Source organism: Delphinapterus leucas, chromosome 14 (assembly GCF_059928025.1).
Source record: "Delphinapterus leucas isolate spDelLeu-1000000601 "Yukka" chromosome 14, BTC_Dleu_Yukka2, whole genome shotgun sequence".
Classification (NCBI taxonomy): Eukaryota; Metazoa; Chordata; class Mammalia; order Artiodactyla; family Monodontidae; genus Delphinapterus; species Delphinapterus leucas.
This window is the reverse complement of record NC_143142.1, coordinates 76,553,161-76,577,078: the sequence shown is the minus strand read 5'-3', so window position 1 is coordinate 76,577,078 and position 23,918 is coordinate 76,553,161. Positions and strand designations below refer to the sequence as shown.

Sequence of the window (23,918 nt, the reverse complement as noted above, 5' to 3'; positions counted from 1 at the left end):
CAAGTCTAAGCCCAGGGCCCCGTCCACCCTCCTGCCCACCCAACGACATGTCAGCAGGTTCGCTGTGCCGGTGCGCGCCACACACACACACACACGTGCGCCATTGGGGAGAGGGCTGGGCAATAAAAGCCCGCTGGGCTCTTGCCTAGGGTGGTGCAGCAGAGACATGAGAAGAGCTCTGGCAGGTGGCCAGATTAGCATGAACCAGCCTGGACGCAGAGGGCCAGGAGACCTCTTGAGATCGGGGATTCACAGAAATGCTGGGAAATGTTCACGGGACACAGCTTGGAGCTTGGGCTCCATGTATTCCCCTGAGGGACTTCTAGACTCTGTGTTTTGCTCAACTAGATAAAATAAAGTTATCAGAATATTTTTCATCTCTTACCAGATGTTTCAAAAGATTTATAAGTGGCATCATATTGCATTTTTGTGTGTCTTGCTTTTTTTCAACCTTTTTATGCAGTTCATCTATATTATTATTATTATTATTATTATTTTTTTTTTTTTTTTTTTTTTGCGGTACGTGGGCCTCTCACCGCTGCGGCCCCTCCCGCCGTGGAGCACAGGCTCCGGACGCGCAGGCCCAGCTGCCACGGCCCACGGGCCCAGCCACTCCGCAGCACGCGGGATCCTCTCGGACCGGGGCATGAACCCGCGTTCCCTGCATCGGCAGGCGGACCCCCAACCACTGCGCCACCAGGGAAGCCCCATATTATTATTATTTTAAAAAAGTTTCTTTGGTGAATAGTTGATTTACAATGTTGTGTTAGTTTCAGAGGTACAGCAAAGTGAATCAGTTATACATATATGTATATCAACTCTTTTTTAGATTCTTTTCCTATATAGGCCATTATAGAATACTGAGTAGAGTTCCCTGTACTATACAGTAGGTCCCTATTATCTATTTTTTATATAGTACATCCATATTATTGTATGAATCGTATATTCATTTTCACTGTCACACAGTATCCCACTGAAGGACTATGCCAGAACTTATCTATTCTATTGTTAATGGACATTTGGGTTGTTTCCACTTTGGGGCTATTTTGAGGAATGACGCTCCGACCCTCTTTGTTCATGTGTCCTGTTACATGTCTGCAAAGGTTTCTCTAGGATGTACAGCTGGTAGTGAATTCTGGGTCATGGGGGATGCGTACCTTGAGCTTTGTCATAACACCAGACTGTTCTCCTTGATGGCTGTTCCTGACTCTCATTCCCACCAGCAGTGTAAAAAGTGCCTGTGTCTTTGTTTCCTCATCAACCATTGTTATTGTTACAAATGTTCAAAATCTGCCAATCTGTTGGGTATGTAATTATCTCTCATTGTAGCTTTACTCTGCATTTTCTTGATGAAAAATGACATTGGGTAGCTTTTCACACATTTATCAACTATTTGGATTTTCTCTTTTGGGAAGTACCTGTCTAAGTCTTACGTTTATTTTTTAAATGTTTGTTTTCTTATTGCCAGGAATCCTTTACATATTTTGAATACTAGTCCTTTGTAAGTTACACATATTTCAAATATTTTTTCCCACTCCGGTTTTCATTTGTGTTCTTTACGATGTCTTTTTTTTTTTAATTTTTAAAAAATTTTATTTATTTATTCTTGACTGCGTTGGGTCTTTGTTGCTGCGCACGGGCCTTCTCCAGTTGGGGCGAATGGGGGCTACTCTTTGTTGCGGCGCGCGGGCTTCTCATCGCAGTGGCTTTCCTCTGTTGCAGAGCACGGGCTCTAGGCACGCGGGCTTCAGTAGCTGTGGCACGTGGGCTCTAGAGTGCAGGCTCAGTAGTTGTGGTGCACGGGCTAGTTGCTCTGCGGCATGTGGGATCTTCCTGGACCAGGGCTCAAACCCGTGTCCCCTGCACTGGCAGGCGGATTCTTAACTACTGTGCCACCAGGGAAGCCCCTATGATGTCTTTTGATGAAGAGAAATTCTTTCTGTGTAGTTGACTTTACCAGCTTTTTTTTTTTTTTAAATGATTAGTGCCTTTTGTGTCTTCTTTATGAAATCCTTCCTTAAAGACATGACAATACAGTCATCCCTCAGAATCCCTGGGGGACTGGTTCCAGGACCCCCAGAGATACCAAAATCCTTGGATTCTCAAGTCCTTCATATAAAATGGCATAGTATTTGCATGTAACCAACACATATTTTCCTGTATAGTTTAAATCATCTCTAGATTACTTACGATACCTAATACAATGTAAATGCTATGTAAATAGTTGCTGGTGCATAGCAAATTCTGTGGTGACTTTTTTTTTTTTTAGCCACGCAACGCAACTTATGAGATCTTAGTTTCCTGCCCAGGGATCAAATCCAGGCCCTCGGCAGTGAGAGCACAGAGTCCTAACCACTGGACTGCCAGGGAATTCCCAGCAAATTCAAGTTTTGCTTTTGGGAACTTTCTGGAATATTTTCCCCTGAATAGTTTCCATCTGAGGTTGACTGACTCCGTGGATACAGAACCCATAGATTTGGAGGGCTGTTTATATTCTGCTTTATTAACATTTTAAAGTGTTATCATCTCAAACATTTTAAACCCAGCCCCACCTGTACCCTTTCTTTCAGAGGCTCCCGGTGCCTGAGCTTTTCTGGGATTCTAAAACACCAACAGACCTGCTTCTTGGTTTCACCCTCTACCAGTGAAGGTTTCAACTTTTTCTGATCTGCTCTCAGTCAACTACCATCTGCATCCAGTCATATGCTTTTCAGCTTCCAAATGTTGGAGCTTTCATCTGTTTTCCCTGCTATCTTTGTCCGTGTGTGTGTGTATGTGTGTGTACACTTTTATTGTCACACTCGTGGGTTTCAGGGGGGAGAGGCAATAAATACAAGTTCAAATATCTGTGTTTAAACGGAAGTCACAGCAGTATTGTTTATGACAGCAAGAACAATTGGAAGCAACCTAAACATCCACCCACAGGAATAAAGCATAGTAGGTCCACACAATGGAATACCACACAGATGTACAACATTGTGTTACACAGAGGCAGGCTAGTGTGGCGGCTAAGAACAAGATTCTGACACTCACCAGCTGTGTAACTTCAGGTGAGTTACTTTACCTCCCCACCCAGTTTCCCCATCTATAAAATGGGATGATAGTTCCTACCTTGTAGAGCTGTTGTGAGAATTAACAGTAAAGAATATGTAAAGAAAGATGAGCAATTGCAGGTACATAGTTTGGAGTACATAAGAGTGTTATTAATAAAAGAATGAAGTGCATTTATACATGAAGATATGGCTTTCTCTCCAAGGTATATTATTAGTTTAAAAAGGTGAAAAACACCTTTTTATGCATAAGAAAGGTGAAAATCACCTTTCTTATGCATAAAAGAAAAAAAAACATATAAAAACACTATGAGGGACTATGATCGTGGGAATTTCCTGGTGGTCCAGTGATTAGGACTCTGTGCTTTCACAGCCAAGGGCCAGGGTTCAATCCTTGATCAGGAACTAAGATCCCGCAAGCCTCGAGGGCATGGCCAAAAAAGAGGAAAAAATAAAAACTCTAAAATAAACCCCACTATGATCACACTTTTAAAAAAGGACAAGTGTACACACATATATACACAGAACATTTCTGAAAGGGTACTCAAGATACTGTAAAAGTGGTTATCTTGGGGTAGAAGGTAGAAGGGACTTTGAATTTAATATCTTTTGGCATTCTTTGATTTTTTTTATTATGTGTGCTTAGTACTGTTATAATTAAAAACAAGCAAATTAAAAAAATATATATATAATTGTTGAAGCTGGGGTTTGTTACATTATTTCTACTTTTGTGTATTTTGAAATCTTTCAGAATAAAATTTTTTTATAAATTAAAGCAAGCAAATCATCATCTTTGTCAGATATTCTCCAAAACCCAATGTTGAATAATTGGATGGTACGTAATAATTCCTTAAAGAAAGCTTGCATGGGGCCATTCCCATGGAGGCAGACAGGAGACAAACTGCAGAGGACCAGTTGTTCTACAAGAACACCACCGAGGTCTTATATTATTGTAGGAAATTTTTTTTTAATTCGGAAAAATTTCCAGGCCCTAAAATGTTTTTTTTCTAGAGATCCTTGTGTTCAATTTTAGGAGCCAATAAAAACTGCCTTTTTAGGGGACTGCTGGCTTTCTGGATAGCTAATTACAGGCAGAATGACCTTCCATCTGAGTGAAAACAGAGATTAACTTCTCAACTCCCTTAGAGGGTAATCAACCCTACCATCTACTTACTTGGTTTCCAAATTATATGCATCTACCCTCATGCAGCAATACAGGAGACAAGTACTCTAGATTCTCACCAATAGGTTGTATTTAAATTAGCATTCACTCAGCTCATATCACTGGATTGGTAATGTGATAAACAGAGCTGATTGTCTATACAGCTTGTACATTCCATTTATTCCTTTAAGTATTCTGAGTTTTATCCTTTGATCAGATTAGAACACCAGAAGCCTCGATATTTGAAGTATATTAGATTAGCCCATCAGAAGATTATCCTTAATTGCCTTAGCTTTTATCTGATGTTGCTATAGGAAATGGTCATATGAAATTTGCTTCTGCAGTTGCTATAAAATGTTCTTCACTACACCACCTATATAAAGCCAACTGGAAAGTCTGTTTCAGAAACTGGGGCCAAGAAAATTTTCCCAGAACACCACAGAACTGAAGGGATTTCTTTCAGTAATGAAAATCACAGAATTTAAGCATTTCCCTCATTTTCTCAAGCTATTGGGAAGCTGAGAAATGCATCCATAGCCCAGCAACTCTGTTCACCAGAATAGTTGGTATGCTTACACCCTCTTTATTCCTTAATCTGTATTTTCTATCTCATTACATTTTGTGTACGTCTGTTACTGTCTCTTTGAATCCGTTTTTCACTTAGTTGATCCTTTTCAAAAGTTTAGTAGATTATAGCCTGAAGAGGTACACACTTCCTGGGGCGATCAGGGTCAGGATCGTTTTCTTCTGGCAGCATCACCAGGAATGGTTTCATGAACACATGGCATTTGAACCAAGTCTTTGAGCACAGGTAGGGTTGACAAACATTGGGAAGAATGTTACTGGCAGAAGAAGGTATGCATAAAAGAGTGATGGAAAGAATGCACAGGCCATTTTGGGGGGATAATACGATTCGTTTGGGCCAAGACATGAGGGGTAAGAAGAGACGAAGGGAACCCAAGCTGGAGAGACGGGGAGGCTCAGGTCAGAAGGAAGCCTCATGCCAGGCTGATGAATTCAGCACTAGAGCACAAGAGAAGGATTTTTTTTTTTCCAGAATAGGGAAAACGACTGTATATTTTTAGGCAGAGGAGAGAAACTATCAAGACATAGAGTTTAAAGACAAAGATCAGATAGTACGACTGCTATAGCAGGGGCCAAAGTGATGTAGCAGGAAATGCAATTTAAAGCACTAACCAAGGACTTAACCTTGGAAAGACCAAGGAAGAAGAGAAAGGCATCAAGCACACAGTCACAGAGGCCAGGCTCTCCCCCAACTCTGCTGCTGTGTATGCTTAAATCATGCTTTTCTTTAGAGGTACCTTCGTAAACATTAATCAAGCAATATCACACACAAGAATAGCACTAAAATGGATTCTTGCCCAAGAGTTGATGAGGAGAGGTTTTTTGTTTTAACAAAAGACTTCTAGCCGATAACTTTAGAGGGGATAATAGAATTTAATAATTGCCATTTTGCCACTTTGAAATAATAGAACTAAACGTCACTCGCTGATGGATGCTGCAACCATCAGGTGGGCCTTTGAGGGCAGGAGGAGACGACCCTTCTAGGAAAGAACGTTGTAAAGATAAAGGCTTTCCAGAAAACAAAACCACTAATTCGAAAAGATACATGCACCTCAATGTTCATAGCAGCATTATTTACAATTGCCAAGATATGGAAGCAACTTAAGTGTCCATGGACAGATGTATGGATAAAGAAGATGTGGAGATATATATATACACACACACAGTGGAATACTACTCAGCCATAAAAAAGAATGAAATTTTGCCATTTGCAGCAACATAGATGGACTTGGAGGGCATTATGCTAAGTGAAGTGAGTCAGAGAAAGACAAATACTGTATGATATCACTTATATGTGGAATCTAAAAGATACAACAAATATAACAAAAAAGCAGCAGACTCACAGATATAGAGAACAAACTAGTGGTTACCAGTGGGAAGAGGAAAGGGGGAAGAGGCAATACATGGGTGGGGAAGTAAGAGGTACAAACTATTAGGTATAAAATAAGCTACAAGGATATATTGTACAACATGAGGAATATAGCCAATATTTTATAATAACTACAAATGGAGCATAACCTTTAAGAATTGTGAATTACTATATTGTACACCTGTAACTTATATGACATTATACGTCAACTATACTTCAATAAAAAAATAGTAAATACAAAAGAAAAAAATGACCACAGACTACTTAGAGTTGCCTTACACAGATTCCTCTTTCTCTGAGGTATTTACCTCCTTTAGAATATTTGTTGCTGACTAGAATGAAAAGATAATAAAACATTCCCATTAAAAAAAATAAAGAGTCTTTCTAATGGAGTGATCATCAGACCAGCTGAATCTGCTGCTCTATCTAGAACACAGGCATCAGAAGAACGTGAGACTGTCAGACACAACATATCTCATGACAAGACGTAATAAGTAGGACATGCCACCACCCAGGAATTGCCTAAAATAATTAAACCTGAATCTAATGGTGACGCTAGTTGTAAATATTATTTTACAGGAGAAACAGTATGAGGAACTAGTTAAATGACAGCCCGAGGAAGGAATCAGATAAGCCCAGGATGTACAACATTCTACAGGCTAAACGACTCATTTCCAAACAAATCAATGGCACTACTTTAAAAAAAAGTCTATAATAGGATAAATAGAATAAAAAGGACTTGAGACATAATAATCAAATGCAATATATGGAAAGAGCTGGTGGCTTCTGGTCAACGACCTCCTCTGAGCTTATTAGGCCGGCTCAGGAGTTCCATGTCCTCCTAGAACTCCAGGGGTGCTGGGCCTGGCCACCCAGACTGGGGGCAGGGGGCCACTGCAGGCCTGGGAGCTGGTACCAGGAAAGGCTCAGCCACACCACTGGCTCCTGAGTTCGCTGGTGAAGGACCCTGGCTGTTCATCCACCTCACACACCCAGTGCTCGGTCCCCCGTGCACCCCGAATCCTCAGTGCTTGGCACTTGGGGGCTCTCTCCGTTCTTCTTGTGCTTTCGGCCACACTGCTGTGGGATCTTAGTTCCCCCACCAGGCATCGAAGGAAAGCATGGAGTCTTAACCACTGGACTGCCAGGAAATTCCCTCTCTCTGCTCTTTTGAAACCACTGATTATGTCACACTCTGAATAATTAGTAAAATTAGTTTGCAGTAATTATATAATTTCTCTTCTCATCTCCTTTAACATGGTATAAACATTTATGCAAATTGAGAATATCTTTAATAATCAAATATTTATATAACATCTGCTATGAAAAAAAAATCAACTGAATTAAGAATTTCCAAGGTAAACTATTTTAAAGACTGAGACTTCCAGAACTCTGAGGCCCCTTCTGGGAAGTGATTTATTTGGGAGGCAATGGGGGGGCAGGGAGGAAGAGGGCTGTCCACGGCTAATGACAAGCCTTTGGAGTAGAGGTGAATTCCCATTTGCATGGGTTACAAATCAAGGATAAGTTAAGATCAGGACAGAACAACCCAGGGGTTAATTATGTAGAGGGATCTGTTTAGTCCTGGGTGGGCTTCTACATTCTTTGGAGCAATGCAGTCCACAGTGGTAAGACAGGAGGCAGGGGGCTTCCCTGGTGGCACAGTGGTTGGGAGTCCGCCTGCCGATGCGGGGGACGCGGGTTCGTGCTCCGGTCCGGGAAGATCCCACATGCCACGGAGCGGCTGGGCCCGTAAGCCATGGCCGCTGAGCCTGCGCGTCCGGAGCCTGTGCTCCACAACGGGAGAGGCCACAACAGTGAGAGGCCCACGTACCGCAAAAACAAAACAAACAAACAAACAAAAAGACAGGAGGCAGGAACCTCCCACTCCTCAAATAAGGTCACATTTATAGGTGCCAGGTGTTAGGACTTCAACATGTTTGGGGGGAACCCAATTCAACTTACAACACCCCCATGGGCCTCCTATATGGGAAAAGCCTTTTTCCATAGTTTCTGAGGACAGGGATCCCTGAGTGAGAGACCTGGGGCCCCATCTAAGACTGGATCCTGAAGTCCTTGATATCCTGGGGGGAAAAGTGGCCCCCAAATTCCAAAGCTTCAGCGGGTCTCCACCGTGCTGACTCCCTGCTAAGGCCAGAAGTCATCTCCGGAGGCAGAGGATTCTTTCGCTTTGGGAAGAATACACTGATTGTTTGTGGAAAGTAGAGCAAATATCCTGTTCTGAAATAGGGTAGCTCAAGATAAAAGGACCTCTAGGTAATGTAAAACTCTGTCATCACTACTCTGCAGATTGTTTCTGGGGGCAGCAGTTGAGCCTGGGTTCTGGGTAGGGCAAAGATGGTTTCAAGAGCATTCCTCTGCTTGGGCTGGGGGTGGGAGAAGTGGAAGGGGTGGGTGGTGGGAATTACAGGCCATGCCAAATGGAGCCAGGCTGAAGGCTAAGGAGGACGTCACCTCGAAGAGGCAGTAGTGCGCGTGCGCGTGCCGGAGCCGGCTGTGTGGACTTGCAGTAGATGATTGTAAGCTTCTCAGGAATTTTGTAAGCTAATTGATAAACATGACCTTCATTAAAAATTAAATTATGTAAATGTGTAACGAAATAAATTATATTAGAAGCAAAGTTAATCAATACTCGAGCTCATCACTTCATAATTATTTTACTACTTTTTCTATTATCTGTATTCTCGAAGTCTAATGTGTCAGTTGGTGGAAATAATGTATCAGGTTATATAGGGTGTGCTACCACACATCTCTTCCCAACTCCCAGTCAATGACATCACAGCTGGCAGCTTGAAATTGGCCCTGGTGGGATGTACACCATGGGAAGTGCAAAGATGAGAAATCAGCCCCCTCCATCCAGTTGTTAACCATCTACCAGCACTCCACTGATGGGGAACACTGTGAGGCGACTGAACTACTGGCTCTGGGAGTTGTTTGGTTTCCAAGGCTGACTGTCTTTTCTGTGCTGGAACAGGGGAATAAAGGAGCAGGCTAGTGTCTACACACAGGACAAATCAATATGGCAGAGCCCAGCTGCCTGAACAAGCAGGTGACAAGGTGGAAAGAGGTGACGTGTAGGTGGAGACAGCCCAGCCCAGAGAGCCGACACCTCTAAGGATTTATAGACTGTGTAAGGTCGGTGTTAGCAACAGAGTACTGGTGGCTCACCTCCATTCTGAGACCCCCCCAAATAAAAAGGTATACGTACACATATTCCTTGCAGGTTCTCAGAAACACTCTCAGAGGGGAACCTGAGGAAGGATTGGGTTTCCAGTCATCCCACAGGCAGGGGCTCCAACTGTTGTCTTCGGAGAGACTGAGAAGCTCTCAGCTTCAGAAAGTTAATAGCAGTCTTTCCTATAGGATTCCTCAGGACCTTCAATGATCTAATGTGCCCAGGACTCTCCCAGGGGGTCCCGTGTGCAGCATTTTCCAAAGTTATTTTTCCACAAAATCGCTCATGGGCTAGGACTCCACAAAAACAAACTTTGCAAAGCTCTAAACTAGGTACGTGGGGATCATGGAAATCCAGCCCAGTGTTTTCCAGCTCGATCATAGTTCTGTGATCCTTACAGAGGGAAACGCTTGTTATTTTCACACATGTGATGGAGCTCTCCTTTACAGCCCATCCTTCTCACTCCACACCCAAAATACACAACGGGAAAAAATGTTTTTGCAGTGAAGAGTGACCTGCAGACTACTGGCATCTCCATTATGGCCCGAAAGCATCACTGAGAGCCAGGGTTGCTATATTTAACAAATAGAAATGGAGGATGCCTAGTGACATTTGCATTTCGGATAAACACGGAATAATTTTTAGAATCTTCATGCTTCATGCAATATTTGGGACATCCAAATACTGAAAATGTATTTGTTGTTTATCTGAAAAGTTAACTGGGCATCCTGCATATTCCTGGGACACCAAGTGAAGGCAGGTTTTTGAAGGGATGCTGTCAGGTCTTCGGGGAGGCAGTTGTGGGGTGGTGGGAAACGAACAAGTTCTAGAGTCGGATTTGGTGGGACTGAGTTTTTTCACTTAATTAGCAACGTGAGCAAGTTAGCTAACCTCGCTGAGACTCAATTTCTCCAGCTATATGTAGTTATGGGAGATAACACTTCCCTCGTGAGTGGTTGATAGAATTAAATTTGAAAATTCATGAAACAGACTCTAGTACAAATTAGCACATAGTAGTTGCTTAATCAACGTTAGTGCCAACCTCTCCTCACATCTCCCTCTCTTATTTGGGATCAATCACTGAGGAAACAATTTTGCTGGAATTCTGAGGGATATGGTGAGCACTCTAGCCACTTGTGAAACTTCCATCTCCTCCCTTTCAGCTTCTGTGGGGCTTCAGTAGTTCAGAGGCAGAACCTGACTGACAATTCGCGGGTCAGCCCTTCAGGCCTGAAGATAACGGGCCCATCTGGAGGCCGTTCTGGCGAGACTAAACCAGGAGCCCCTTGCCTACCTAGTAATTCAAACACTCGACAGTTCTACCAGTGACAATTAGTTAAAATCGTCACAGAAGCCTCCATGTTTTATTTGTAAAGTGCTGATTTTACAACTAATGTTCACTTGGCTTGTGAATTGCTGCCAAGGGGGAAGGGAGAGTCCTGCCCAGGTGGCTCTCCACGTGCTTCCCTGTCACCCTGTGGCCGACACAACGTCACATTACTCTCAATTTCCCTGGGTAACCAAGAACTGCCCAATCCATGCTCCAAAGATGGTGACTGCTTCAAGCTGTGAGTCTCTGTCTTAATATTGGTTTACATAATTATTTTGATTACAAAGTGTTGATTCTCTAATTATGTTCCCTTTGCACTAATGCTGATTATTTAAAATTTGTTTGTAGCATGCCTGGATTGACTAGGAAAAAAATCAGTTGGGCAATGAGGGGAATTAGAGGCAAATTGGGGACAACTCAGTATGTATTCTAAATTGGTTGTGCAGAATTCTGGAAGCAGATAATACACATGTATCATATAGACAGCTAGCTTAAAAAAAGAAAGCCATTTCCTACAAGAGAAATGAGAACAGTCCAAGGTCACCAATGTTCTTATTATGGTTTCAGTTTTCCCCAGAGCACAGGAATCTTCACATTCTTTTCAAAACAGCATTAAGGAAGTTGAAAGCTTCCTTTTAATGAAAGTATAACCTCATTTTGAATGTTTAAAAATACCCCTTGGGGGCTTCCCTGGTGGCGCAGTGGTTGAGAGTTTGCCTGCCGATGCAGGGGGCACGGGTTTGTGCCCCGGTCCAGGAAGATCCCACGTGCCACGGAGCGGCTAGGCCCGTGAGCCATGGCCGCTGAGCCTGCGCGTCCGGAGCCTGTGCTCCGCAACGGGAGAGGCCACAACAGTGAGAGAGGCCCGTGTACCGCAAAAAAAAAAAAAAAAATACCCTTTGAACACAGGAGCAATTGCTAGACTAATTACTGCATGGGTATCAAGGATGTTGGCTGCAAAAGTTTTAATTACATAATAAGAGGGGAAAAAGCCATAACTTAAGAGTGCAATTACCCAAAATAATTTACCTCATTATTAACTTCTGCGGATAGATCTAAAGTCCTCAGAAGCCTTGCTTTTAGGAAACAAAACAATACAAAGTCCGCTCATCATTAGTAAATATTTGAAACTGTGTTTAGAGCCAGGTTGTGGACAATACCAAGTGCTGGTGAGGAGGGAGGGTGGGTAACTGACTCTCATACATTGCCATATTGCAAACACACACTTACCAGAGAGTCCAACAATCCCACTCCTAGCTATTTACTCAAGAGAAATGAAAACTATATCCACACAAAATCCTGTATGTGAAGATTCATAGCAGCTTTATTCACAATTACCCCAAACTGAAAATAACCCAAATGTCACTCAACTGGTGAATGGATAAACAAACTATATCCAGGCAAAAGAATACTACTCAGCAATAAAAAGGAACAAACTACTGGTACGTGCAAAAACGAACACTGTGCTAAGTGAAAGAGCCCAGACTCAAACAGCTGCGCACTGTATGGTTCCATCCACGGTGGAAAAGGCAAAGCTCTAGGGACACAGAACGGATCTGCAGGTGGCAGGGGCTGGTGGGAGGTGGGCAGTTTTCTACAAAGGAGCAAGGGGGGGCTTTTGCAAAGATGGAAATGCTGTCTTGATTATGGTGGTGGTTACATGACGACATGCATGTGTTAGAATTCACAGAACCACAGTCCTAGAAAAGGTGAATTTTACTGCAGGTACTAAATGATACTGACTCAATAAAACTGATTTAAAAACCAGTCATTTTGTGACTTCCTAAGTATCATGCTGATGCTGAATAAGCTTTCATGAACACTCTTGATGCAAACAAGTGTGGGGAAGGTGGGCAGGTCCTCTGTTCTTCAAATAACTAGCCCAGATGTTCTGCTATAGCTGCTTTGTTCCGTCTGACCAGGAGACGGATGCACAGGTTGACAGGGCCCTGACTGACTGAAGTGCTCTTGGAGAACAGAGGCCACCATCTGCCCCTCCTGGAAGATGTCCTCTATCCCGTGGACATCTGCTCACCATCTGCACCATCCATGGATGCTCAGATATGAAGTGTCAGATAACTACTGAGTTTGTATTTGCTCGACTTTAAAGATCTCTCAACCATGCCATGGGGGCTGTTTCATTATTTATCATAAATACTGTAATGAATATACAGTCATTGACACAGATGTATAGGGCCCTGCAGCATTCACCCAGTGGAAACAATCACAGACAAGTGCCCATGAGCTGCCGTCAGTGGGGCTGCTCATCCTTCTGACGTTGCGAGTCTACACTTGCTCTAGGTGCGAAAAAAGGAAAACCAACATCATCTTATTCACAGAAAGGAATCCCTTTGGGGACATAGGGCCAACAGACTGTATGCTTAGGATATAAAGTGTCTAATGCAAAGTTTTAGGGCTCACTAATGAATTTGGGAAACTAAGTCTGATTATAATAAGAGGGTTTGGGGTTTTAAAAAAATATTCGCATCATTGATTTATTCCACCCGCATCAGTTCTACTCTAGTGTACATAACTTTGCTATAGCCCAAAACAGAACACTTTAGAGGAAGCAAAACAGAGTGGATATAAATATGACCATGATCCACAAAGTCATTATAATAGTGGGCAGGAATGCAAACCTTGGGCTTGGGTGTAAAACCCACACACTAGTTTTGAGAGCTTGTGGAAGTTCATTAATTTCACTGACCCTATTCTCTCTACTGTAAAGATAACAATAGTCACTTTGGATTTGCTGTGATGATTAAATGGGATTATATATATATATGTGTATATAACTTTGCAGGTGGCTTCAACAAATGGTAGTTATTTGCCCAGATGTTACCTATAACCCATGTGAGGTGAGGCTCTCTCTTTACTGTGGGTCAAACCCACATTCTTGTCTTCCTGTAAGAGGATTGTCAGTGATCACTGCTGTTGCCCCTCCCCTGGTGGCTGCCACAAGTGGATTTATTTACAGCAGGAATTGACTCTCAAGAGCAGAGTCCGCTGTCAGTGTGAGAGGCCGGGGCTTAGTGACAAATGACAGCTCAGCATTGGGCAAGGATTCTGGTCAGAGCTTAGGGCCCCTGGCTCTGCTGTCACACTGCACCTCAGTCCTGACATGTGAACTCTCGCGGCGCCTAAGGTTTGTTTCTTTTATCACTGGGAATTATTTTTTCCCCAGATTTATTGACTGACATATAACATTGCGTTAAGTTTAACATATACAACGTCATGATTTGATACACATGTATATTGTGAAATGATTACCACAGTAAACTTAGTTAACACCTCCATCACCTCACATAATTTTCTGTGATGAGAACATTTAAGATCTACTCTCCCAGCAACTTTCAATTATTTAATAGAGTATTGCTAACTAGAGTCACCATGCTGCACATTAGATCTCCAGAAGTTATTCCTCTTATAACTGGGACTTTGTAACTTTGACCAGCATCTCCCCAGTTCCCCACCTCCAGCCCCCTGGCAGCTACTTCTGGTCTCCGTATCTGTGAGTTTGGCTTTTTTAGATTCCACATGCAAGTGATATCACACAGGATTTGTCTTTCTCTGTCTGACTTATTTCACTTAGCATACTGCCCTCGAGGTCCATCCATGTTGCAAATGGCAGAATTTCCTTCTTCTTTTATGGCTGAGTAATATATTGTCAGGAATTACTGCTCTAACTTTACCTTACCTTCAGAAGCATAGCCAGCTCTGGCTTAATAAAAATGCTTATTTTAAAAAGGAAGGCACTCGAAGAACTCTTTTCTAAATAGTCCCACTTTCCCACCAACGTCTTCAGAGCAGAACCTTAAATTGTGTCTTCCAACTAGAAAGGTATCTTTTCTTGAGTCATTGTTGATAGAACAGAAATTGGAAGAGAATGAAAGTCCTATAATGATCTTGTCCTCACTGTGTTTGCTCATGTTATCAGACCTCAGCAGTCAGGGCTACACATGGCTCAAGGGTCCGGCATCCTCCATCTTCCTCTGGACACACTTCTGCCCACAGGCCTGACTGTCCCATAAAACGAGTGCCTTGTTTTATGTTAGTGGCCCTCCTTGGCCACTGATTGGACTGATTCATGTGACCTATGAATGGTATTCTGGTTGGAAAGTTGTGTTGAGATACCTAGAGTGTTATCTCATGGAATTTGGAACTGTCTTATGTATAAACTGGGTGTAGTTTATATCTATAAGGTTTATCTATACTCATATACACATACACACAAATACATCTGGCCAGTGGATAGTGGACACTGGAAATGAAAGGATTTGGGCGCTGAAGATTTGGGAAGAGAGCAGCTATTACCTGCACCACGCATAGCAAAGCTACAAGGGAGACAGAGAGAAACTGAGTCTGAGGGGGAACGTGAGGGGGCAAGAACAGAGGGGCTATCTCTGGAGCTGCCTCCTTCCTGCCCTTCCAACATCTAAGGTTCGTCTTTGAAATCCCTCCCTGAATTGACCTGATTTCACCACAGTGGGTTCCTTTGTGTAAGCTTGACTTTGAGGCAGTCAGAAATAGTTGTTGGTTTCAACTACCACTGAGCAGGCTTTAAGGGTTTAAACAACCATTTAAAACACAATGCTGGGCTTCCCTGGTGGCGCAGCGGTTAAGAATCCGCCTGCCAATGCAGGGGACACGGGTTCGAGCCCTGGTTCAGGAAGATCCCACATGCCGCGGAGCAACTAAACCCGTGCGCCACAACTACCAAGCCTGCGCTCTAGAGCCCGTGTGCCACAACTACTGAAGCCCGTGCGCCTAGAGCCCGTGCTCCACAACAAGAGAAGCCACCGCAATGAGAAGCCTGTGCACCGCAACGAAGAGTAGCCCCGGCGCGCCCTAACTAGAGAAAGCCCGCACGCAGCAACGAAGACCCAACACAGCTAAAAATAAACTAATTAACTAACTTTTAAAAATAAATAAAACACAATGCTATGGATCCATACACGCAGCCAGAGGTTGAAATGGTGAGATTCGAGTCCAAATCCCACCTTTGTGACTGAGGGGTCCTTTCCTAAGGAAAGTGGGATCTGGACTTTGGCTTGACATGAAAGCAATATGCTCACTGGTGCAAGAGGAATAAACAGGGTAACTTCCAAGAAAAAGTCACATTCTTAGAGAGTGATGGGTAGAAGGTTTAGCTTCAGCAAGAAGACCTCAGCACAGCACCCTCTGCAGCCCGAAGTCCCGGGGTGGAGGAGGGAAATGGAGGGCCTGGCGGAGGGGACCAGAGCAGGGATTGGACACAGCACATGAGGAATCTGGGCAGGGGAGGCTCTGAGGGCGCAGGAGGCAGGGAGGGACAGAAGAGGCGTAGAGGGAACAATAAGGAATGTGGGAGCCACATGGAAGGATGGAAAAGGGGAAGCAGACCAAGTGCCTGGGGGAAGAGTCAGAGAGCCAGAGAATGGCTTGAGCAACAGGAAAAGAGGGAGAAAGCGACACAGAATTAGGGGACTGAGAAGAGGTCAGGGAAGTTGGAAAGGAAGAGTGCAGGAGGATGGGGGCGGGCACAGACACACACAGAGACAAGACTCCCTGGTTCTGACACATTCTCATCGGTGACCCCCGCTCCATGGCATGGCCTCTCCCCATCTAGATTGTCCTTGTTTTCTGATTGGTTAAAAAAAGAGCTACTAATACCATCCCAGTCTATCTCAGAGGGGAGTCAGGACCAGGGGAACACACATCCTACCCCTTCGCACATGCTATTTTCTCTGACTGCACCATTCTGCAGCGTGTGCACTGGGAGACCAGTGCAGCTGGAATGGAGGAGGGTGGTGTGGGATGAACCTGGAGGGCTGGGGGCCGTGGAGTCCATGTGAAAGGTTTTGATCTCTTTGGGGTAGTTGTGGTCAAATTCATAAAGTCCTGATTCCTCTTTTCCATTATCTGTCCATCTCTGGCATGCCTGCTTCACCAGTTGCAAGTATAAACACAGCTGCACCTCTTTTCTTTTTCCTATTAATTGCTGGAGCCCCCATATGTCAAACAGCTCACATGTAAAGCCTCTCCATCCAGGCATCCAAGAACCCCAAGGTCTTACTTGGTCCAAAGGGGAATTTGTCTCCTTCCAAATACCGCAGAGAAGATGAGAAAAGCTAGTGAGCTCAGCTGTGGTCTGCCAAGCCTCTGGTCACTGTCGAGCACTGCCCCACACATATAGATACTTGTGTGCTGTTGAGGGGAGGAGAGCTTCCAGGGATAATTTGGACTTACCTCGCTCACGCTCAGCCACTGTCCCCAGAGCTGAGTGGGACGTGGCTGGGCCTGCAGAAGTGTCCACCTGTCAGCCCCAACTGTTCAGCACCAGCCCAGTGCTCCTAGAACCCTTGGTGTCCTTTCTCCCAGGGGACCCCACATGGATGCTCCTAACCCTTCACAAAGCTCCTGAGTGTGGAACGTCTCCATGCAGCCCGGCCTCACTCCCCTCCCCTCCACTACTTCTGCAGACCAAGGGCAACTGTGGAGCATTTTTGTCAGGGCACAACAGATCCCATTACACTCCAGCCAACAGATATCAACTGGCCTTAACTTCATAAGACCAAACAACCTTTCCCATGATAACAAAGTCTATCCCATGGCTACCAGCTCCCTCTATTTCCAGACATAGGTGATGGTGGCATATGGAGTTTGTTTTCATGGTTTCCCTCTCCAGCACCTCATTATTATAATATTATTAATATATAAAATGATGAACTCAGAAAATATCAATAGAAAAACATTCCACGTTTCCAACCAAATAAAGACATTTATACCAGCATGTAAAACACAAAACTCACAGTTTCCATGGGTGAATGTGCTCCCTAGAACCGTGACTGATGCATTCCATAACGCCTTATAGGACATAGCAGCCCACAGAGCAAGCGACGGCTCTGGGCCCTGCCACTGCGAGTCCCACTGTGAAGAGAGGTTTTATTGTAGAAACATTTACTCTGAAAAAATGTTACTACTATACATATCCTGAACCTTAATTTTTTAATAAAATGAAAAATTGCGACATCTTTATTTTTTTACTAATGGTATTAAATATACTTTCAGAATGCTCTAAAAGCTTTAAATATGTATTTTTCCATGGTTTCTTTGTCATTGAAATAAAAGACCCTAAAAACCTATATATTCTCATATCCGGAATATATAAAGAACTTTCAAAACACAATAAGAAAATAACCAAACCAATTAAAATATAGCAAAAGATTCAAACACACACTTCACCAAATAAGAGATAAAGATGGCCAAATAAACATATGAAAAGATGCTCAGTTAAAGTCACAATGACATCTATAAGAATGGCTAAAATTAAAATAAATCAACAACTGATGCTACCGAGTGCTGCTGAGGCTATGGAGCAACTGGAACTCTCCTTCATTGCTGATGAAATGAAGGGAATGTAAAATGGTACAGCCACTTTGGAAAATAATTTCACAGTTTCTTATAGAGTTAAATATATATTTACCATATGATCCCACAATTCCACACCTGGGTATTTACCCAAGAGAAATGAAAACACATGCCCACACAAATTATTATAGCAGCTTTATTTGTAACTGCCTCAAGCCGGAAAGAATCCAAGTGTGGGTGAATAAGCGGTGGTACATCCATACAACAGAATACTACCCAGCAATAAAAATGAACTAACTGCTGATGTACCCAATAACTTGGATGGATCTCAAGGGTATTATGCTATAATATTTAAAGAGTCTAAATTATAAATATAGCTATTTCTATACAAAAAGGTTTTTAGAGAAATTTTCACTATAAACAGTGATATCAAGCCATAATGTAGGCTGAAAGGGTTAAGGAATTCTTTTAAATTAAATAAAGTTATGAAGGAAGGAATAACCCATTTCATTATATTAATTCAGCTCCATAGCAGGAGCTGCCATGGGAGCATTGGTCCAGGGTTTCCAGAATATGTGGCTCCCCTGCACTTCTGAGCTTGGCTTCAGTGATACCACCTTACATGCTTGTGCCCACTGCTGACCCCGCCCCTGCTCAATTTCAGATACCCACCTATTTTTTTTTTTAATAAATTTATTTATTTATTTATTTTTGGCTGCATTGGGTCTTTGTTGCTGCACGCGCGCTTTGTCTAGTTGTGGCGAGTGGGGGCTACTCTTCGTTGTGGGGTGTGGGCTTCTCACTGCAGTGACTTCTCTTGTTGCGGAGCATGGGCTCTAGGTGCACGGGCTTCAGTAGTTGTGGCATGCGGGCTCAGTAGTTGTGGCATGTAGGCTCAGTAGTTGTGGCTCACGAGCTGTAGAGCACAGGCTCAGTAGTTGTGGCACACGGGCTTAGCTGCACCGCGGCATGTGGGATCTTCCCAGACCAGGGCTCAGACCCGTGTCCCCTGCACTGGCAGGCAGATTCTTAACCACTGTGCTAGCAGGGAAGTCCTACCCACCTATTTTTGCAAAGGCTTTAGTAGTTGCAAAGTAGTCTCTTCACCAGCATAGCCCTGGGGAGTCAGGAATTCCACAGATAACCCATCCTTATGCCCTGGAGCACAGCAATGTCCACAGTCTTCCCCAGAAATCTAGGACATCCCAGACCCTGGGACTCTGCAGCTATCTTCATCTCCTTTCTCAAGGATGCTCGGGGCCCAAGCATCAAAAGCACATTAAATAAAAATGATGACTCACCAACCGAATGTTTAGGACTTTGAATGATTTACCCTTTCGCACAAAATGTTATGCAACTCATGCCCAGAGCACCCCGGAGCTCCCCAGAGCAGATGGCCAAGGAGAGTCACGTGCCATCAGAGACTGTCAAAGAGCAAACATTTCAAAATTATGCCTCTTCCACCAAAGACAGTACTTCTGCTCAAGCTCACCTTTTTGCCCAGTACCCAACCATAAAGAGTTTTGTTGTTGAATCAGCCTAAAGGGTGAACATGACATCGTTTATCTGTTTATGTAGCAGGTTCTTCTACCCAAAGTATCTCACCAGTTTTCTTGATTTTACAAATCGTCACTTTTCCACGATCTGTGCCAATGGAATGCAGTAGTACCATAGGCCCAGTTCCCTCATCATGGATGTCTGGCTTTGGAAGGAACCTCAATACTCATTTGTAGGAACTGACTGCACTCTGCATCAAAGGCATCTGGTCACCAGAGAAGGAAGCACTTACTGGGGGCTGGGAAACGTTCCTCTCCTGCTCCCAGCTGCACTCTCCCCAGCACCATTTGGTTATGAACAATGTTCCTGTGATGGAGGTGGCAAAAGGGCCCCATTCTCCCCTCCTTGTATCTACCACTCTCTCAGTGTCACCCTGCAACTCTGTGTACTCACCCCTTCAATCTGGCTACCCTGTGTCTTACTTTGGCCAACAGAATGTGGCAGAAATGACAGCACACCAGTTCAAGCCTAGGTCTCAAAAAGCCTGATATGGTTTTGTTTGCTCTCAGAACCCAGGCACCACCATGAGAAGAAGGCCGGGGCAGCCTGCTGGGAGGATGAGGGACCGCGTGGACAGGGTTCAGTCCAGCCAGCCTTCCCCGAGCCAGTCAGCTTGCAGACTGCACGCAGGTCAGCAAGCCCAGCTGGGCTCCTCCAGGCCTAATGAACAAACCAAGCTGAGCCAACCCACAGGGCTGGGAGCTAAATCAATGGTGATTGTTTTAAACCACTGAGTTTTGGGGTAGCTTGTTACACAGCAAGAGCCCTCTTTTCCTTTGCCATAGGAAGGTTCCAATACCTCACATTCAAACTACTCTTTGTGCTTGCAGGCAGAGAGAAGAAATTAATTCTTCCTACTTCTGATAGCTGAATTAGGTGTGGGTAGAAAACACTAGACTCCATTTCCGTTTCAACTCTTTCACTGCCTAGCCAACCTACATTTTAAAGAATTTTACTTATGAGATCAATGGTAGATATATTATTTAAAAAAGGCACCTTCTGTCCCAACTCTTGTTGAGGTTTCCACCAATGACACCATATAACCAACATTTGATACCACAGTACATCATAGAGATCAGAAAGAAGTCAGATCATTATTTCACAAAAAGCTTTGTTTAAACAAGCCGTGAAAAAAATTTTTTATCATCAAATATGTTTAATAATCTCTTTATCACATTCCCCAGTTTTTCATTATTGTCTTCATTTCATTCTGTTTACATTTGTCATATACATCTCTATAATACACAGACACAGACCTATATTTGCTATATACTTCCTATCATTTAATTGTCTTTGGATCAATATAGAATTAGTAGGGATCAGCATGGGAAAGAATACTACCTTTTTCTGAAAGTAGATTCTTATGTATTTATTTAGCACCTTCTATTTAAGGATCTCAAAATACTTTAACATTCACTGTAGCATCCTTATGTTATCTCTAGTTTGGGAAAATGTCAAAAATTAGTGCCTTTTTATAGGAAAGAAAAGGAAAGTATTAGTGAGATGATGACAGTCACAGTAGAAACTTGGGTCTTTAGCTCAGCCTTCTCCTTTGTGAACTATACTTTGTTTAATATGTCAAAAGGTTTAATGGCTTCTTCCATTTTTATAACATCTCTCTTTGGATGGATGTGAACTAAAAGGGCAGCACAGACAGTAAATTCCCACCAACGGATCATCCTGGCAACACAGTTATTTCCTGCAGTTTTTCATGTCAGCTAAGAAGCCCCATAAATTATAGAACCACCTCTGCTTCTCCATTAAAAGTCATAATTGATGGCTACTATTCTAGCATTTCCAAGACACCTGCAACCGACAGGGAGAAACCAGTGATCAACGATCATTCCCTTCAGCTGGGCATTTGTGGCCATTAAAGTCTGGACAGTGACTGCTATCACCACTCTTAAAACCAACCAGATCTGCAAAATTAATTTTAATGTGCTTAGATATTTTAACTTTAGTATTTGAGGAGAACGAATGCTCACTGGCCACAACAGATGAAACATCCTAGGTAATTCCTTTCACTCTGACTCACATTGTATGTTTCCTCACAAGAGCACTGATGCTAAGAGAAAAGCACCTCTATGATAAGTTTTCTTAAGTTCACAATATAAGGATTTGGGTTTTTAATGTAAACGCATGGAAAATAATAAGAATGTTTTCCACTTTTACAAGGCTAAATTACAGATACACGATTTTTTAGGAAGAAAATGGTGCCTACTGCCTAAACACATTTATGCTATTCTTGTTTAGAAAGAAAACAAATGCACAACTTTATTCTTCCTTTCTTGAACTTTCCTGGCACCTTCCTTTCACCGTGTGTGCAGGCCATCCCATGTCCTACTCATTTTCCACACCTTTTCCAGGGACACATCAAGAATAAGAATGCCAAGTGCAGCAACTTGGATTTTTGAGATTTAGTTTCCCAAGTACCTGATTGCCTCTGCTGGGAAGGGTACTACATTCACCCGGGGGAAATGAACCATTTTGAGATGCAGTAAAGGAGGCAGACACGAATTGCAACTTAGTGCTGCCTAGAAATTAACACAAACTTAAAAAACATTCAGGGTGAAAATGGGATTTCCCCTTTTCCTTCCTTTAGAAAACTGAGAACTCAGAAAAGTTTTCGAAAGCTACAAGTCCCTCCTCTTGTTCTCTGAGCCTCCCCGCAGGCTTCACATTTCTAGCCTTCTTCCCAAAGTGCTTAGTACAGACTCCTCACCTCTCCCCGCCCCCGCCATCACCAAAACACAGTCATCTACTTGTGAGAAGGGACCAAAAGAAAACATATAAAGAAGACCATCACCCTTAGGAGACTTTTCAAGAAAATCGTTAAATAGTAAAAAGAAAAAAGGGCGGACAGTATCAAGAGAAACGTTATGAGAGACAGTGAAATACAAATATCAAACATGGAGGACGGGGTGGGGGAAGGGATACAGATCCAAATAGAACAGGACGGCCATAAAAACACATGTCGTAAAGAGACAAACTACTGACGAACTAATAATGGGAGGTGGAAGTGGAAGAAGAAAAACTATAGGAGGTAAAAAGTGGAGTAACAGAAGAGAGCAACGTGTACCTGTGCAATTAGTAGACACGTGACCGTGGATGGAAGTGAGTAGTAATAACAAATGTACTTTTGTTTGCTTGTTTGTTTTTAAAGTCCCCGATTCTATTTAGAACAAGATGGATAAAGAACGTCCGTTCATTTGACGCAGGCGTACCGAACGGAGGGGCTCAACGGCACACCTCTGGGGCCACGGCCCCGCCCCATCCCAGGCCCCGCCCTCAGCCCCGCCCAGGCGCGGGTGCGCGGCGGCGTCGTCAGCTGGGGACGCGGCTTCCGATGTGCGCGGCGCGGAGGGCGGGCTGGAAGGCCTGCAGCTCCGCGCCCGCCTGGCTGCAACCGCAGCGGGTTCTCGGCTGCTCAGCGCCGCGTCTCTTGCGCGCCGGCCTCGGCCTCCCCCTGCTCCTGCACCGGCCGCGAGGCCTTGTCGGGCCCGGGGGCGCCTCGCTCCTGCAGCCCCGGGCCCACCTCGAGGCCGGCGCACGTGTCCGGGAAGCGCGGCCCGAGGCCGGCGAACGAGTCGCAGCACGGCGGGCTCTCCTCCTGCACCGGGCGGCCCACCGGCTCCCCCGCGCAGCCGCCCGGCCCCGCCGGACCCTCCTGCGAGTTCTGACTGACGTAGACCACGATGATGTCGCCCTTGAAATTCATCACCTGCCCGCTGGAAATAAACGTGGAGTTACTGTTTCCAGTCACATTTCCTACAAGGGGAGAGGAAGAGAGAACACGCAGAGGGTGAGTCATCAGTTCTGGGCGAGAACTTGGTCTTGTGAGAGGAAAGTTTCCCAATGCATGGAGGAGCGCTGGCGCCCCGGCCCTCTCACGGGCGGCCCTTCCTCATCCACCTGTCCCCTAAAATGCATGGGGCACTCCCCGTGGTTCCTTCCTTTGCCGTCTCACCGGGCCTGACTGAGGTGGAGGAAGGAAAAAGGGAGGGAGAGAGAGAAGACGAGGGAAGAGAAGCAAGACAGTGGGCCATCCTCAGGTTTTGTCGTTGGCCACAATGACCTCGGGGGACACTGGCAGGAGAGCCCGCCCGCATCGCAGAATCACGGACGGGATTCAGATGTCGCAAAAGGGTGTGCGCACGTGATGGATAACGCAGCAAACACAGCCAATGGTTCGGCAATGGTCAAATGCATCAGGAAGGGAAGCAAAGGCTGGAGCGAAGGTTGCGGCCTGTTAGGACCCTGGAGCCCACCGCAGCCCAGCCTCCTCTCTGACCAGACTCTTTCACAACTTTTCACCCTCC

General features: G+C 44.2%; 1 protein-coding gene across 6 annotated transcripts in view; it reads right to left on the bottom strand.

Moving 5' to 3' along the window:
* Window positions 1-741: 741 nt before the first annotated feature.
* Window positions 742-23,918, bottom strand: part of TNFRSF11A (TNF receptor superfamily member 11a) — a 78,391-nt gene continuing 55,214 nt past the window's right edge. For all 6 annotated transcript variants that reach the window (XM_089895280.1, XM_022584328.3, XM_089895277.1 and 3 more), the window contains one exon: window positions 742-23,367. In XM_089895280.1, the coding sequence (XP_089751406.1) occupies window positions 23,027-23,367 (341 nt within the window). In that variant the 3' untranslated portion in view covers window positions 742-23,026. The remainder of the gene's footprint in view (window positions 23,368-23,918) is intronic.